Source organism: Pristiophorus japonicus, chromosome 15 (assembly GCF_044704955.1).
Source record: "Pristiophorus japonicus isolate sPriJap1 chromosome 15, sPriJap1.hap1, whole genome shotgun sequence".
In the NCBI taxonomy this organism is placed as follows: Eukaryota; Metazoa; Chordata; class Chondrichthyes; family Pristiophoridae; genus Pristiophorus; species Pristiophorus japonicus.
Window position 1 is genome coordinate 23,646,470 of NC_091991.1, and position 18,999 is coordinate 23,665,468.

Below are 18,999 nucleotides of genomic sequence, written 5' to 3' on the forward strand. Positions count from 1 at the left end.
ACTCTTACGCTGGTAAAAGTAGGCTATATGCCTGCTTTCACCAGGTGTAAAAGTTTGAAGTACATTCGCAAATAGCCCAATCTCTCCCGCGTGGATGTCCTTCTCCCGGGGATGTGAAGGATCTGTCAAGAGAAATCTTTGGCAGATCGGAAAAGCCGTTTTTTGGCGCATGCGCCCCCAAGCCGGCTTTTGTGAGGCCTCACTGGCGCACTTCGTGTGGACCATTATGTTTAAAATTCCACGATCTTTTGGACTGCTGGAATCTGGTTGCAAAACAAATGGAAATTTTACCCCTGTGTTTTAAAAAAAAAAAGTAACTTGAATAAATACCTGAAGTTAGACTGGGTGATGAGGAGCCTCTACAGTTCTACTTGTTGATTTTAACATTGGAAACTTCATGAGATTTTTACATATCTTTCAAATGGGGGACGAAAGAATTTTTCTCTGAGGAGGGATTGAATAGATGGGCCTGTACTCTCTGGAGTTTAGAAGAATGAGAGGTGAATTAAATGAAACATATAAGATTCTGAGGGGGCTTGACAGGGTCGATGCTGAGAGGCTGTTGCCCCTGGCTGGAGAGTCTAGAACTAGGGGACATAATCTCAGGAAAAGGGGTTGGCAAGTTGAGGAGGAATTTCTTCACTCAGAGGGTTGTGAATCTTTAGAATTCTCTACCCCAAAGGGCAGTCATTGATTTTTGAATTCTCGGGGAATCAAAGGATATGGGGATTGAGCGGGAAAGTGGAGTTGAGGTCGAAGATCAGCCATGATCTTATTGAAAAGAGGAGCAGACTCGAAGGGCTGTAAGGTCTACTCCTGCTCCTAATTATGTTCTTGTGGTATGTGATACATGTACCATTTGATTTATTTATTTGGAAGCAGGGAAACTCACAGAGCTTAAAAAAATGAAACTTTTCAATAACAGTGCAGAACACGATTCAAAATAAAACTAGATTATCGGGATGTATCGGGCTCAGGGAAGATTGAGTCCAAAAATTCATACATTGGTTTTAGTATTGAAAATAGAACAGGAAGTGAATTTTAACTGAGCAGGAGTATCAGAAATATCTGAAAGTAATGTAAGTTCAAACTGTTTGTAGCATTTGCAACATAATTTTGCAAAGAGCAGCTGGGAATGGGGGTGCAAAGCCTGAGACTGATTGAGGGTTGCAGTGAACATAGGAGCACCACAACACCACCAATTTCCCACGTTACAACAGTGACTACACTCCAAGAGTACTTCATTGGCTGTAAAGCGCTTTGAGACGTCCGGTGGTTGTGAAAGACGCTATATAATTGCAAGTCTTTCTTTCTTGAAGCTTCCTTCCTTCCTTCCTTCCTTCTTTCTTTCCTTCCTTCCTCCCTTCTTTCTTTCCTTCTTTCTTTCTTTCCCTTTTTCCTTCCTTCCTTCTTTCTTTCTTTCTTTCTTTCTTTCTTTCTTTCTTTCTTTCTTTCTTTCCTTCTTTCCTTCTTTCCTTCTTTCTTTCCTTCTTCCTTCCTTTCACAAAATGTATATTGGAGACATTAGCTATAGTGTGTTACCTATTAAAACAACAACAATTTGCAATTATGTAGCACCTTTAATGTAGAAAAACATACCAAGCCAATGTTAAGGAGCTTTAAGATACTGATTCAAGCTTTAGTTATGCCATGGATGCATTAATAAATCATGACAACAAGAAGCAGGTTTGATAAACATGAAGTCTCAAGAATTCTAATATCTTGCTGGTTGATTTCCCATGATGTTGCATTTAATGAGTTGGGGATATGGTGGGGAAAGGAGCCATCAACGGCTGCCTTTAGGGTGGGGGCCACGGGGAAAAATGTGTCCCTCAGTGGCTCCCTTTCCCATCACTTCCTCCATTACTCCCTTTACTCCCCGCCATCTCCCTCATTACCATAACAATCCTACCTCTTCCCTCTTTTGAGCTGGATGCTTCCCTGTCACTTGCCTCCTCATAACCCTCCACCTCCTTCCTCCCCATCACAACTGCTAGCTCCCCCCAAGGGCAGGAGCTAAGAGGTCCTCTCACCTCAGCCTCTTTCATATCCTTCCTATCTTTCCCACAAAGAGGCTTTGTATGCTTTCAAAATTTAACTTGTGTTTCTTTAAAAAAAAAGAATGAGGAAGACATTCCCCCTCATAGATGTAAGCAATCAATGCATTTACTGTTTCTAACTGTCAATAAAACGTGAGTTCAAAATTCAACTACTTTTTTAAAAATGGAAGTTGCATTAACATGAGAACGATTGCTTCCTTGCTTTCCATGGGCTCAATTTTCCCCAACACTGTATTTTGGCACATTGCCAGAGTTACTTTTGGCCTAAAAAAATAAATAGCAAGTTTCCCTGTTCTAGTTTTTGAAATTGGTACCGCGCAGCCTGTCCTGTAACTTCAGGGGGTGGAGCCTAATGTCTGCGCCGAACAAACGATGCTGCCCCCCCCCTTCTACGCAGGCGCGAAAAAAAAAGGCCGTGCTTGACGTGATTGCTATGGGCGCGCATGCCCAGTACAGCTCCCGGTCTGCATTCTGCTATTTTTAAAGAGTCAGTTGTGTGTGAGAACTTTAATTCTCATTGGAAAAATCAGTGCTGCAATACACGATGCAATGCAGCTCCAGGACCAAGAATTTCTGACAGGATGAAGTGGAGGCACTGGTTACTGTAATTGAGGCCAGATGGCAGGAGTTGTACACCAGCAGAGGTCACATAAAACCAACAGAAATGAAGAAACGCTGGAATTAATTTGCAGAAGATTACTGTGCAATGGGACCACCCCAAGGTCTGGAGGCCAAGGCAAAAAGAAGTGGCAGGACCTTGGTCAACTAGTTAGTGTAAGTAATATTTTCATTTATTCAATGGAATTACAATTATAAATGTGGCCATCTGTATGTCCCACCCAGCAGAAAGACACCCTCCCTAAAAAGTTATGTTTTCATCTTTGCAGAGGAAGGTGGCACACAACAAAAGGGAAAGAACTCGAATAGGAGGAGGCCCGGCAAATCTGCACCCACTGACACCCTTGGAAGAGAGGGTCGCTGCTTTGATGGGTCCTGCCTGGAGAAAAGCAACCAGCACTGCACAAGCTGGGCCCACACTCGAGGGAGAGGATAAGTCTTGCAAATTCCACAGTCTGGCTTTGCTAAAAGTTAAGTACTGCGTGGGCTAGCCATGCTTCGGTTCATGGGGATGTCTCCGCCAGCTACGCTTTGATTGATGCAATGTGCTATAATTCATCGTGGTCCTTCAAATCAGCCTGCTGCCTGCGCTGTGTGAGCCTACTCATGCCACCCAGCCTGCCCCCTCCTCTGCTGCTAACTATGTGTCTGTTCTGTTAAATTTTGCAGAACTTGAGGCCAACCGTGATGATGCAGAAGAAGATTGAGATGCGGACGAGCCAGAAGAGGCGAACATCTTCCAATCCCACCTTGCAGACCAAGAGCATGGGGGTGAGGGGGAGGGGATGAATTAAGCCCCCACTGTTATATTCAATTTGGAGGAGGTGTCCATTGAGGTGCCAGCCTATTTCCTGAGTGGTACAAGTGTTGCTGAGACATTCCATGGTTTCCCACAGTCCAAGGCTGGGGATTCCAGTGGGGTGCAGCGAGGCACACCCAGGACCCCACCGTCCGAGGCTGTGGGTCCCAATGGGATGCAGTGAGCTACACCCAGGGTGAGGAGGGGAAGGAGAGCTCGACAGCACTCTCCTGAGGTGCAGGATCTAACAGATGTGGTTCAGATAATGGCAATGAGTGCAGAGAGCATTGACCTTATGTGATGACTCCTGGACACCATCAGTGGGGTGGGTGTTGAGATATTGGGACTGTCGGGAGAAGTAACAACACTCTCACGAGAAATGGGGACATTGTCCGGGAACATGAGGGAGGGAATGTCTCAGGTAATTGATGCGCTGTGAGCGAACATGAGGGAGGGAGTGTTGCAGGTAGTTGAAACACTGCTGCTCAACATGAGGCAGGGCATGTCACAGGTAGCTGAGACACTGTCGGCGAACATGAGGGAGGAAATGTTGCAGGTAGTTGACACACTGTCAGGGCACATGAGGGAGGGAATGTCGGAGTTAGCAGCTGCAATAAAGGAACATGCCCAGACCCCGCGTCTATTAACAGAATCAACTGCCATTCCCACTCCAATCCCCAGAACAGCTTCTGAAGAGGCCCAAGCTGGGCCTTCCACATTACTGGCTGCCCATCGCAAGTCATGAAGTGCTCATTACCTGAGATGTTCGAAAGAATAAGCTTGGTACGAGAAATGCTGTGCCACCGACTGCGGGCAGGGGTGGAGTCAACACGACCAAGCACAGCGGGCGATCTTAGAATAAGGTGGAGGAGAGATGGGTGCAGCCTTTCTTTGCTGCTATTGTTGTTCTTATTATTATTTTTCTTACTGTTGTAACTGTTCTCAACTGTTTTCTGTAAGTTATGTAAATTTACAAGTTTAAAAGTTTGTAAGTGATCTTAAAGTTTTTAAGTGATGTTAAAGTTTGTAAGTGATCTTAACTGCAAACTTTAAAATTTGATATAATATTTTTATTAAAGTTAAGTTAAACTCAAACATTTCCATTATTTGTTCCATTGTTAACACAACTTTTTGAAGTAAAGAAGGATCATTCCCATTAGATGTTCCATTAAGACAACACAACACAACATTACGGAACAGGTCCAAACAGTAAACATGGTCCATTTGGAATAGTTGCCGCTGAGCCTTCAGGCAGAAAAGCGTTCACGGATGAGCTGCTGGCACAAGGCTCGAGCAATCGTTAAAGGGGCACGACGGCCCGCCCTCCTCCGCTGTCATGCTCCAGGTTCAGGTAGTTGCATGGCTTCCTCGTCCTCATCCTCCTCATCCTCCTCCTCGTCATCCTCGTCATTTGCATCTTCCTCTTCATCATCAGCCACTCTCACCTCAGGTGGGTCTTCTACTACCGGCTGCTGCTGCCTCATGATGCCTAAGTTATGCAGCATGCAGCACACAACAGCGAACTGACCGACAATCTCAGGGAAGTATTGCAAGTAGCCTCCGGAATGGTCCAGGCATTGGAAATGCTGTTTCAAGATGCCAATGGTCCTCTCTATTATGCTGCACATTGCAATGTGCGACATGTTGTATTCCCGGTCAGCTTCCATCCGGGTTATGCTTAGGGGCATCATGAGCCAGGTGGCGAGGCCGTACCCTTTGTCTCCCAGTAGCCAGCTCTGCCCTTCTTGCTGCTGCTGAAACATGGCAGATATAGCACTCTCGTCTAGGATGAACGCATCATGGGTGCTCCCAGGGTCTCTTGCATCAACTGACATGATGCGATGCATGTCATTACACACGAGTTGCACATTCATGGAGTGGAAGCCTTTTCTGTTCCTGTACATCTCGGAATCCTCCAAAGGTGCTCGCAATCCGATGCGGGTACAATCAATCCAGCCCTGTACCTTTCGGAAGCCAGCAATCCTGGAGAAGCTCGGTCACGCATTGCCTGGCGGTTATGGGAAACTTTATGTAGTCATTCCTCTGGGCACATAGTGGAGCAGTCACCTGCTCAATGCAGACATGTGTTGCATGTTGAGAAATGGAGCACACATCCCCAGTTGTGATCTGGAACGATCCAGATGCATAGAATGAAAGTGCAGCTGTAACCTTCACTTCAACTGACAAAGCAGTTCTCCTGACACCTTTAGGTTGCAGGTCTGCTTTTACTAACTCACAGATCTCAGTTACAACTTCTTTGCGGAAACGCAGCCTTCTCACACAGTCTGCATCGCTCACGTGCAGGTACGAATGCCTGTCTTGTATTACCCGACATGGGTGAGGCCTCCTGCCCATGATCCTACGTGCTCTGAGGTTCCTCATGCGATGACGTCGAATCAATTGTCTCCTCCGCAGCGGCATCATGCAGAAGGCTTGCACGAGGTATGGCATTGTCTGTATTGCCCCCATGATTAAATTGTACCTTTGCAAGAAGCTCAAAACAACAGGACCAGCTTCTTTGGTGTCTCTCTCCCCAAGGTCGATGCCCTAGTATGGACCACACGCAGGTCTGAGCATGGGCAACAGGCTTACTTAGATCGGGAAACACGCCCCCCCCCACGGGCTTCATTTGATGGATAGTGGCATAGTATAAGGGTTCTCATCCCTTCAGTTCCGTTTCCAACCCCTCCCGGGTTTCATTTGATGCTGCTTGCTGAATAGTATAAGGCTTCTCAAGCCTTTAGGTTTGACTTCCACCCCGCGCCCCCCCCCCGGGCTTCTTTTCAAGCCAAGCCCCAAGCCTCTGTGTCCAGGCGAGGGACCGATTCTGCCAGCCGACGCTCCGACCCTCGAGCCCAGTTTGGAGACGTTTGGTGGTGGCGTGGCACTTTAAAAAAAAATCCAAACTTAAAGAATTGCATGAAACTTCCATTCTCTGTGCTTTCAGTTGGAAAAGTTTAAGCTTGATGATGCATATTTATGTGTTCTTGACTCCCTCCAAAACTTTGCCTAAAAATAATGGCGTCTTTCTGCGCCGATTTTTTGATGTGCACTGGTTTTTCTTAAGTGGCCAGAAGGATTTGTGGGAGTGGCCACATACGTCGTCCGAGGAGAAATGTAAGTTGGGCCAAACTTGCATAATTGTGAAAAGCTGTTGCAGACATCAGGTTACAATATGAATGACGCAAAAAATAATGAACCTAAAAAAATCGGAAGTAACTGAGTTACACTGGCGCATACTCTTTGGGGAAACTTGGATTTTAAATTTTAGGCCAAAAAAAGCGCCGTGCACCAAAAAAACGGCGCAAATCACTGGGGAAAATTGAGCCCTATATACCGTGTCTCTTTCTCTCGGTCTCTTTTTTAAAAAAATCTTGTGCTGTCTCTTACACTCTCAAACTGAAAGTAATTTTATGGAAGAAAAAATGGAAAATAGATTTTCTGTCCTGTCCCAAAAACTGATACATTTGTTTTAAATCGCTATCTCCCATAGCTACATTTCATAACACAAAGTGGTTCAGAAAAGTATCCTAACAGTACTATTGACTACAGCATGATTGTGGTACAGGAAAAATGGCCATATTCAGACATTAATCAGCCCTGTTCCCAACAGAATAGATATGGCAGTTTCTATGTTAAATTTAATCAAGGTTAGCTCAGGGAGACCTGACTGAACTTTAGTTACATCAGTCACTTTTGAAACAGATTACTTGAAACTCTGATAAGCTATGGAACAGTCCTGTATTGGTGTTTATATTTTATGCTTTTTTTAACCAACTTATATGTAATAATTTTACCAAGCGAAAGCTTGTAACTGAGGAAGATCAATTAGAAAATGGAGAACATGGTTTGAAATATGGATTTCTCAGTGGCCTCTGTCAGTGCTAGCCTGTGAATTGTATCAGACGAGCTGATTGTGCTCGATCCCCCTCCCCATAATGTGTCTCCTGTAGCAAAGGCCCAAATTCACTTCAAAGCAGATCTGAAAGATGGCCAGCTCTGGGGCTGAAACCCATGATCATCTGAGCTTTAAGTGAATGCTTCACCATCAGGATGTCACTGATACCGTTCCTCTCCTCCCCTCCGCTACTCAAAATAGTATATCAGATTTTCTAAACAAACACAATTATTCTGAAGCGTTTAGAAATAGAAAACGAATTAATGCAGCAGATGTTGAAATAAAACTGATTAAATACATGAATAATAGCAATCCATCTCTGGTCCAGTAAACCCTCTGCTTAATTGTGATACATATTAATGAATGTATGAGCCAATAGCTTGAGGGAAGTTACTGGCCAACTGATGTAGCTTAAGCATATTAATTGAATTGGATCCCATTTCAGTATCTCAATCCATAGAAGGTCTACACCATCTGTACAGAAGATAATCAAGATCTTAAAATGGTTTTGACTGTTGTGGGGCGTATCTGTAAGCCGCATGAGATCAAGATAGTGGAGCACGTTCATGTACACTGTCAGCAGATGTTACTGGATTAGAATCCTTGGCTCTGAATTTGTATCCCTTTCCTAAACCAGAGGCAGTAAGTCACTTATAGGATGTTAACTGCTGCTCCAAATGAGAACCAAATCAGCACAGAACAGCGACTGAACCTCAGACATTCTTGGTTGGTACAGTTCAGCTGCATATGCATAAACCTCTCGAAGTAATGGGATAGCCTTCATGCTTTGCATCATTAAACTTCCATTTATGTGTTAATAAAGTTACTGAGAATATTACAATGTACGTATAAGTAGCACTTAGTGATTCCGTAGTAATTTTAGGATTGAATGGTCGAGTGCATCTCCTCATTACATTTATTGATTTTTGTTATTGGAGTCAGCTGTCTGGTGGTTTCTCTGTTGCTTGCTCTCGTGATGAAGGAACTTGCACTTTTGTAGTCACTTACATCTCTCTTGAAAGGTCCAAAATATTCATAAACAATGAATTACTTTGTAGTACGGTGACTGTGTAACTCAACACTGCAGCCATTTTGCACGAGAAAAGTTCCCAAAAACAGCAATAACAAGAATGACGAGTTAATCTATGTTCAATAAATGTGAACCACATTCTAACTTCTCCCTTATCCAACACTTGCTGCTATCTCAAATGTTGCTGCTTGCTGCCACCCTTGCTTCACTCAACTCCTCTCCTTGTCATCACCTGCAGCCACTTCACTCCTCCTTGCTGCCAGCCCAAGCCTCACTACTGCACTATTCTCTTTCTCGTCCAAACTGTATTTACATTGTCATGAAATTTAAAGTGTTGCATAAATATAGTTGCATTTTCTTGCACATTTAGCTTTCAAAGAGAACATTTTAGGAAAGACTGGATGATATTTTTGTTTGTTTAAGAATCAGACAGTAGCTCTGTCGACAGCTGGTACGACTAGGAATACTTTACCCAATTTATGTGGGACTTCCTGGCAAGTGAGTAGTAGAATTTCTTGCATGAAGCAGGCAGATCTGATTCCATGTGCACATTTCAGAACTCACAGACAGCCTAAAGATGACAGAGCAGCAGAAATGTGACATGCTTATTGGTTTACAGTAAGAATGACTCTCTGAATGATTTACAGACATCGAATTACTGGTGACACCATAGAAGCTTCTAGTTATAGAAAGGATAAACTGCAAATGCTGGAAATACACAGCAGGTCAGTCAGCATCTGTATAGAGCAAAGACAAGTTTGGACACCTGAAAGATCATAACTTTTCTCTTTACAGATGTTGTCTGACCTGTGCACTTCCAGCATTTACTGTTTTTATTTCAAACTTTTGATTATGCTTGAAGATACCTAATTGAATTTGTTCTATGGGAATCCCATTCGGGAATAAGTATTCCTACATAATCTGAATTATAACGCTAAAAACACAGCAAACCTATGATCCAATTAATTTTAAACGTCACATCAAAATAAAACACAGCTTCGAAAACAAGTGTGTACTAATGCTCAGTATCTCTAACAGTTAATAGACAAGTCAGAACAGTAATTACAAATACTGAATCATTGTATTTAACTTTCTCCTCTCCTGCATCCCTCCAGTACCTCACTGGTCATTCTTCATGCGTGAGCCTACTCGCCATGTGTTGGCATGCTATTCTTTCCTAAAGGGATATCGTAGCTCAGCCCACTCCCGTCCTTGTCTGATGTTTATATAATGACCTCTTTTCAGTGGGAGTCAAGCAAAAAGGAATGGAGACTCCTCAATGCATTTTTGAAGTGTTGTTTCTTCCCATCCTAGTCCAGGGTCGCTGAAGCCAATTATAGTACATTTTTGTGTCAGCTGTGGCTCAGTGGGCAGCACACTCGCCTCTGAGCCAGAAGGCTGTGGATTCAAGTCTCGCTCCAGGAACTTGAGCACAAAACTCTAAGCTGACATTCTGAGTGCTGAGGGAGCGCTGCACTGTCGGAGGTGCTGTCTTTCGAATGAGACGTTAAACCGAGGCCCTGTCTGCTCTCTCAGGTGAATGTAAAAGATCCCATGGCACTATTTCGAAGAAAAGGAGGGGAGTTATCCCCAATGTCCGGGCCAATATTTATCCCTCAATCAACATAACAAAAAGAAAACAGATTACCTGGTCATTGTCACATTGCTGTTTGTGGGAGCATGCTTGTGCGCAAATTGACTGTCACATTACCGACATTACAACAGTGACTACACTCTAAAAGTACTTCATTGGCTGCAAAGCGCTTTGAGATGTCCAGTGGTCATGAAAGGCGCTACATAAATGTAAGTTTTTCTTTTCGTTTTTTGCTAATTGGCTGAAAACAGCTAAGGCCATATAAATAGTGGATCAAACCTGGGATCCTGCTGATTTTGTATGGTCCAGATCTACACTAGGCTGTGCATTTACTAACTGAGCCAGCGGGGTGGCAACGTTAGTATTATCGTGACTTATGGCTGTGATGCAAGTGTGTTTCTTGTCATCACTTTTGTGTAGGGTTGCCAACACTGGTTGGACGTATTCTTGGCAGTTTTCATCACATGACCTCCCATCTCCAATGGCCCTGCCCAGTTAAACAGCCTTTTTTCCCCATCTCCAATATTTTTATAACCAAAAAACGATGGGGTTTAAAATAAAAATGATAAAACATGCAATTTCTTTTAATACACCTGTGATTTTTCTCTTTGGTTGGTCATAATAGTGTGCAGAAGATTAATCTTTAATTCCAGGAGACTCCAGGACAAGCCAGGAGAATTGCTAAGCTGACTTTTGTGACATGGCCAACATGGTCTTTGATGAGAAAGACAAAAAAGAAATTGCCTTTATACAACACCTTTCATGACCTCGGGACATCGCTAAGTGCTTTACAGCCAATTTTGTGCTTTTGAAGTGTTGTTACTGTTGAAATTTAGGAAGTGCAGCAACCAAACAGCAATGAGATAAATGACTGGATAAAAACAGAAAATGCTGGAAATACTCAGCAGGTCAGGCAGCATCTGTGAAAAGAGAAACAGAATTAACATTTCAGGTCGATGACCCTTTGTCAGAACAGTGCTGAAATGATCTGAAACGTTAACTCTCTTTCTCTCTCCACAGATGCTGCCTGACCTGCTGAATATTTCCAGCATTTTCTGTTTTTATTTCAGATTCCAGCATCCGTGGTATTTCGCTTTTGTAAATGACTGGATAATGTGTTTTAGTGATGTTAGTTGAGAGATAAATATTGGGCAGGACACCAGGGAGAACTCTCCTGTTCTTCTTCGATATAGTACCATGGGATCTTTTACATAGAAACATAGAAACAAAGAAAATAGGTGCAGGAGTAGGCCATTCGGCCCTTCTAGCCTGCACTGCCATTCAATGAGTTCATGGCTGAACATGCAACTTCAGTTCCCCATTCCTGCTTTCTCGCCATACCCCTTGATCGCCCTAGTAGTAAGGACTTCATCTAACTCCTTTTTGAATATATTTAGTGAATTGGCCTCAACTACCTTCTGTGGTAGAGAATTCCACAGGTTCACCACTCTCTGGGTGAAGAAGTTTCTCCTCATCTCGGTCCTAAATGGCTTACCCCTTATCCTTAGACTGTGACCTCTGGTTCTGGACTTCCCCAACATTGGGAACATTCTTCCTGCATCTAACCTGTCTAAACCCATCAGAATTTTAAACGTTTCTCTGAGATCCCCTCTCATTCTTCTGAACTCCAGTGAATACAAGCCCAGTTGATCCAATCTTTCTTGATAGGTCAGTCCCGCCATCCCAGGAATCAGTCTGGTGAACCTTCGCTGCACTCCCTCAATAGCAAGAATGTCCTTCCTCAGGTTAGGAGACCAAAACTGTACACAATACTCCAGGTGTGGCCTCACCAAGGCCCTGTACAACTGTAGCAACACCTCCCTGCCCCTGTACTCAAATCCCCTCGCTATGAAGGCCAACATGCCATTTGCTTTCTTAACCGCCTGCTGTACCTGCATGCCAACCTTCAATGACTGATGTACCATGACACCCAGGTCTCGTTGCACCTCCCCTTTTCCTAATCTGTCACCATTCAGATAATAGTCTGTCTCTCTGTATTTACCACCAAAATGGATAACCTCACATTTATCCACATTATACTTCATCTGCCATGGATTTGCCCACTCACCTAACCTATCCAAGTCGCTCTGCAGCCTCATAGCATCCTCCTCGCAGCTTACACTGCCACCCAACTTAGTGTCATCCGCAAATTTGGAGATACTACATTTAATCCCCTCGTCTAAATCATAAACAGCTGGGGCCCCAGCACAGAACCTTGCGGTACCCCACAAGTCACTGCCTGCCATTCTGAAAAGTCCCCATTTACTCCTACTCTTTGCTTCCTGTCTGACAACCAGTTCTCAATCCATGTCAGCACACTACCCCCAATCCCATGTGCTTTAACTTTGCACATTAATCTCTTGTGTGGGACCTTGTCGAAAGCCTTCTAAAAGTCCAAATATACCACATCAACTGGTTCTCCCTTGTCCACTCTACTGGAAACAACCTCAAAAAATTCCAGAAGATTTGTCAAGCATGATTTCCCTTTCACAAATCCATGCTGACTTGGACCTATCATGTCACCTCTTTCCAAATGCGCTGCTATGACATCCTTAATAATTGATTCCATCATTTTACCCACTACCGATGTCAGGCTGACTGGTCTATAATTCCCTGTTTTCTCTCTCCCTCCTTTTTTAAAAAGTGGGGTTACATTGGCTACCCTCCACTCCATAGGAACTGATCCAGAGTCAATGGAATGTTGGAAAATGACTGTCAATGCATCCACTATTTCCAAGGCCACCACCTTAAGTACTCTGGGATGTAATCCATCAGGCCCTGGGGATTTATAGGCTTTCAATCCCATCAATTTCCCCCACAATTTCCCGATTAATAAGGATTTCCCTCAGTTCCTCCTCCTTACTAGACCCTCTGACCCCTTTTATATCCGGAAGGTTGTTTGTGTCCTCCTCAGTGAATACCGAACCAAAGTACTTGTTCAATTGGTCTGCCATTTCTTTGTTCCCCGTTATGACTTCCCCTGATTCTGACTGCAGGGGACCTACGTTTGTCTTTACTAACCTTTTTTTCTTTACATATCTATAGAAAGTTTTGCAATCCGTCTTAATGTTCCTTGCAAGCTTCTTCTCATACTCCATTTTCCCTGCCCTAATCAAACCCTTTGTCCTCCTCTGCTGAGTTCTAAATTTCTCCCAGTCCCCAGGTTCGCTGCTATTTCTGGCCAATTTGTATGCCACTTCCTTGGCTTTAATACTATCCCTGATTTCCCTTGATAGCCACGGTTGAGCTACCTTCCCTTTTTTATTTTTACGCCAGACAGGAATGTACAATTGTTGTAGTTCATCCATGCGGTCTCTAAATGTCTGCCATTGCCCATCCACAGTCAACCCCTTAAGTATCATTCGCCAATCTATCCTAGCCAATTAACGCCTCATATCTTCAAAGTTAGCCTTCTTTAAGCTCTGGACCATGGTCTCTGAATTAACTGTTTCATTCTCCATCCTAATGCAGAATTCCACCATATTATGGTCACTCTTCCCCAAGGGGCCACTTGAGAGGGCAAATGGAGCCTTGATTTAACATCTCATCCGAAAGATGATACCTCTGACATCTAGCATTCCCTCAGTACTGCACTGGAATGTCAGCCTAGATTTTGTGTTCGAGTCTCTGGAGCGGGACTTGAACCCACAATCTTGTGAGCAAGAGGCGAGAGTGTCACCACTAAGCCACAACTGACACATGGTAGCCATTATGTGTTTTCATGTGACACCAATGCACTTCATTTCAGAGAATGCTCCAATGGCTTCTTGAGGAAAGACATTGAGGGGTCGAAGTTACCCACCGCCCCGTTTGGGGATGGTAACCTTCCAAGCCCGGGACTTTTACCGCCTGAGCCGGAATTCCCGCCCCCAGCGTGCAATTGGGCTTTGCCCCTTTGGAGGGGCGCTCCCTGGGTGTGAACGCGGCGCTGAGTTCAGTGCCACGCGGAAGCTCCGCGTAGCGCTACAATGCTGCTCCCCTTCAGTTAAAGGGAAGGGCCACTGCGCACTCTGCAGGCTCTTTGGTGGCCACCACTGTGCCACAAGGGATTCACTTGACCGGGCACCCAAAAAGGAGTGCTGGGCTGTATGATGGTCAAGGCGAGGGCCACCATCGTCGGGCTGATCGAAGAGTCAGCCGACAATATAAAAAGCCGGCCTGGGGCGAACATCGCCTCCCCTTTAAGGGGCGCCGCGGGCAGATGTCAATGTCCCGCGAAGCTGGCGTTGACATCAGACCGTGCCAGCCTCGTGGTCCGCGGGGCAATCCCCCCCCCCCCCCGTGTGCCATAAAGGGGTCTGTACGCACACCAATGATGTCATCACCTGTTGCGCACCGGCCCGGGGCGCTAACCGTGGGGTGTGAGGCTCCCGGCAAATCGCCCCCAAAATCTCTGGGGCAATTTCGCCGAGGTGTTACCGCCGCCCGTCCCAGAGCGAAAAGCCCATTGCGCCCCCCCCCCCCATGGACGCAAAGGAGAAATTTTGGCCCGTGAGTAAAGTTTAAATTTAGAGTCCATGTAGCTGGTATAAATATAACCTCACGGATAGAAGCACAGCCAGCATTAGATGCTAGGGAGAAATTGTAGGTAGATGGCCATTTTCTTTAAATCACAAATTTAACAGTTTTCTCAAAAATGCTATTTTTGAAACATTGGATGTGTATTAAAATGAGAGCTTTGAATAATTTTTACATACATTTAATCTGTTGTGTTTATGAGTTTACCGGAAGTACAGTTCAGCATCTATATTTACACGACACAAATATATATCGGATAACCACTCCTATTTATTTTTTAAATTGTGCACCGTGGTGTAGAGATTTAGCAGCTCTTTTCGGAATAGCTTGAGGCCGGAATGCCTTCTGCAGGTAACGCTGTTTAACTGGAAAATTGCTTTCCTTTTTAACTTTGAAACTGTTTCAAAAGTTTGTATTCCATTGGTGAATTAATCCGCGGTTGCACAGGCTATGCCGCGGCAATTAATACCGGTAAAACTCGCTCGGCTGCTTTCTGATTTCACCATTGGGATAGGTATGGTTTCTGAGACTCCGTCCTGCCTATGCCGGCGAGGCAGTTTTGTGTATGACAGTCTCTCCATGATAAAGGCATTGGGACACTCCTGTCTCGAGTCACATGCTGCAAGCGCACTTTTTGTTTTCGAACTTTGATTTTTATCTGTGTGTGCAACAGCAGTGCTGGACCAGTAGCACGCTGGAAACTCACTTCTGGGAAGGGCAGGCTGTAATTCGAGGGGAACAAAAAGAGTAGACTGCAAGGTTAGTGCTTAACCTGGTGCACATTCTTCCTAATTGCAGGTGTGTGATTTTTAAACACAAAATTGCTGTTTCCTGTAAGTGCCAAGAAATTTGCTGATGCAGATATTTTGGTGATGACATTCTGCTGAGTGGATTGTTTAGATGGCGAATGCCATTTAAATAAATTGCAAGTTTCTGATTAAGACAAAAAGAAGCATTTGTTGTGCTGCCGGTTATTTAAACTATGTGGCATGTAGGCGATCAGCTGGCCGGGCCCTTCAATGAGACGGAAACAACTGGAATTTCCCACCCAGGGGAAGTCTTACGCAGTAAACCGCAGCAATTGGTTACTCTCGCAGCCTGTAAGAGTTGCCTTTCTGTCCCTGGATGTTTTGCAAGAAACGAGTGATTTTTTTTTTTAGTGACAGTCTTGCTTTCTTCAGCCGCATTTTTGCCACTGAACACGATCATTTATTGTTTCTCTTTAGTCGCAACTGAAACAATTGCTAAACCAGGGTAAAACTGTAAGGAAAAGCAACTAAGATGTAGAATTTTCCCTCCAGTGTGCATCTAAGAGCTAATGTTCCATTATGAAACTTAACGTGGTCTGGTGATGCAGCTTTGCTGAGCAGTACAGCAGGTAAACATCACATCATTGTTTTTACATATACAATTTACTGATCACTAATTAATCTCTCTTTCATACAGACTGCAGGTTGAAGGGACTGCCCGTGTGCATGAGGATGGTCAAAGCATTTCGTTATTATTTCCAACATCCATGGAGTCGGCTGATTGTGGCCTACTTGGTGACTTTCTTCAATTTCCTCATTTTTGCTGAAGATCCTATCTCTCACAGTCAGACTCCAGCCAATGTCATTGTCGTTGGAAACTGCTTCTCCTTCGTAGCAAATAAGTACCCGGGAGGAGGCTGGAACTTCCTCAAAGTGCTACTGTGGCTGCTAGCTATTGCTACTGGCCTAGTGGCAGGAAAATTCCTATTCCATCAGCTGATGTTTGGTAAGTGACAACCCGATCACCTTGAACACACTACAGTTGCTATGGAAACCATTTCATGCCACTAACCAAAACTGACAGCAGGTTCCGACAGATTTCCTTTTACAAATATGTGGAGCTTATCCCCCTGTGGATTTACTATTTTTTCGCTACAGTCTTTCAAAGGGCAGCTTGATCGTCTGAAAGAAGATTAAAGAGTTTCTTTCGGGTTAATTTACAGGCAAAATCTTGTTCAAATTTCAATTAAATTACTGACTTCCTGGGTCGGTCAGGATGCTGGTAGAATATTCCTGGTAGGATTTTTTTTAAACCTGTGAATAGAAAAAGACACGTTAAAAAGGAACGACCCAGGCCTGTCTGAAAATGTTAGTTGAATTTGGCCATTCATTTGCTATGTAAATGTTTGCATTCTAACTGAATTAGTGCCACACATATTTCATTGCTATGACAAGAGGCAATGTACTACTTTTACCAGAATCATACGATAGTGCTTTAATTTATCCGATTGGATTCTCAATAATTAATTATCGAAAAGAAAGCCTGAAAAAATTGTAAGGCTATCATAGAGCTATATAGCAGGTATTCAGAAAGTTCAACTCTGCAACAGTTTGCTGTGACAGCTTTAAAAAAAATAGTCCAACTTCTTTAGAAATGTTCTGTTTATTCCATCATATTTCCGAGTAGACCAGTGCATGTAAACACTAGTTTAATGTCAACAAGCAATGTGTAGACTTTTTATCTTGTAGCTATTGCAGGAATATAGTCGTCTCAGTGCTTCTACATGCACAGCTCCTTTTCATGACTTGGTATATGCACCACTGGAAGAGGTGATGAGATAGCGGCTGGGTAACTCAAATGATTATCTGTGTACAGAGCAACGTTTCAAAACTAGAGGGGAAAGTATTTTACTGGGTGCAGTTGTGATGCATTTATTTAAATGTCAGTAATAAAAAAAAAACATGCAGGCGTATAATTGACAGCTGAATAATTGGGAGCATTTATTGCAGTACAGCTGGATGCAGTTTATGATGCTGTATCTGAATTTTTAGAAAGCAGTTTTGTAGAAATGATAACCTGTTCTGGCTCTTGAGGGCTATGCAAATTAAACTGGTGTGGGTTCATGCACTCCTGAAAACATGGGCCGGGATTCTCCTCTCCGGAGCGGAGTTCTAGCGGGATGGGACTTCTGTCCACCCCTCCGAATCTGCCCCATTCCAATTCCCGTTTTCCAGTAAAAGTGAAGTTTAGCACTGATATCAGGAAGCGCTTCTATACACAGTTTGTGCTGATGCTCATGTGTCCTCTAGACATTGTTTAACTTCAAATAGTGCTCAGGATTAACTCAATGTGTCTCTTGTGTCATATTTGTACAGGTGGAACATTTTAGTGCAGTGCAAAGAGCTGGTGACAAATCCCTGATGCAAATAAATATAACAGTCTGTGAAGTGTAGAGTACAATGATACAGGGTGTCACATCAATGACACAATTCCCATAATATACTCTCTCGAGCACGAAAGACTATAAATCGCATCAATCATTTGGCAGGGTTGAAAGACTCTCTGCAATTTACTATCAGTGAAGCAATATTTTATTTATTATCTTGAGAGATCACTTCCAAAAGAACACACAGCAAATTTAGGTGGTGACACTTCATAGCCTTAATTTTAAAACAACTACACACTGACAAATGGCCTGGAGCTACTTTGGTTTGGTTCCTTGTCTCTGCTGGATTGCTTTGAAATAATGGCCCTTGAGTGGCGCTGGAACAGCATTGGAAATTTTTATAGTGAGGAAACTCGTGGGCAAGCCCTTTCCAATACTTGTGTGCCTTTTAAGAGGCTCCCTGGAATCTCCTTGCGATCCTGTAGAGCTGTTCTGCGATTTCTCCTGCTAGTTGTCACTGGCCTGATTTATGCACAGCCACCTGGGAACCAGTGGGGCTGTGCACCAGGAGTTCCTGAACTTCATTCATTCATGCACTAGACCTGAGTTACGCCTGTTGAGGTGACTCTGGCATAAATGGATGATCTTTGTCATCCAGCAGCAAGATGTCTTCAACCTTTTGTGGCATGTCTTGGTTAATGAGTTTTGTTAGTTCGTAGCCAAGTCACAAGATGGACTATAAGGTTACAGAGGCACTGGAGAGGGTGCAAGAAAGATTTACAAAGATGATACCAGAATTGCAAGGTTATACATATCAAGAAAAGAGCAGGGGGTGGGGGAAAATAGTGATCTTTAAAATGATGAAAGGTTTTGATAGAGTAGACACAGAGCGAGTAGACACAGAGAGAATGTTTCCAGTTGTGGGCAAGCGAATAACTAGAGGCTATCCATGCAAAACAGTCACTAAGAAAAAAAATAGGGAATTCAGAGGACCCGTCTTTACCCAGAGAGTGGTGAGAATGTAGAATTCTCTACCACAGAAAGTGGTTGAGGCGAATAGTATAGATTCATTTAAGGGGAGGCTAGATAAGCTTATGATGAAGAAGGGAATAGAACAGTATACTGATAGTTCGATGAGGAAGGATGGGAGGAGGCTCGAATGGAGCATAAATGTGGCATGGACTGGTTGGGCTGAATGGCCTGTTTTTATGCTGTATATTCTATGTTTTTTTAAAAACGGCTGTGAGGTTTTTCATCTCAAGCAAGGTAAAGAAAGCTGTTTAGTTTTGCTCACTTTGACTGCCTCCAGCTGCAACATTGTTTATCTATTGCAGCAACAAAGGAGA

The 18,999-nt window shown here is 43.8% G+C and overlaps 1 protein-coding gene across 6 annotated transcripts in view; it reads left to right on the top strand.

The window, feature by feature from the left end:
* tmem117 (transmembrane protein 117) overlaps nucleotides 1–18,999 on the top strand; it is a 408,913-nt gene that overhangs the window by 66,752 nt on the left and 323,162 nt on the right. Inside the window, exons 1-2 of one of the 6 annotated variants that reach the window (XM_070901595.1) lie at nucleotides 10,188–10,208; nucleotides 15,964–16,272. In XM_070901595.1, the coding sequence (XP_070757696.1) occupies nucleotides 15,993–16,272 (280 nt within the window). In that variant the 5' untranslated portion in view covers nucleotides 10,188–10,208; nucleotides 15,964–15,992. Of the gene's footprint in view, nucleotides 1–10,187; nucleotides 10,209–14,831; nucleotides 14,869–15,188; nucleotides 15,316–15,672; nucleotides 15,896–15,963; nucleotides 16,273–18,999 lie in introns of those variants that run through there. The other 5 variants (XM_070901597.1, XM_070901593.1, XM_070901594.1 and 2 more) reach the window with 5 other exon arrangements.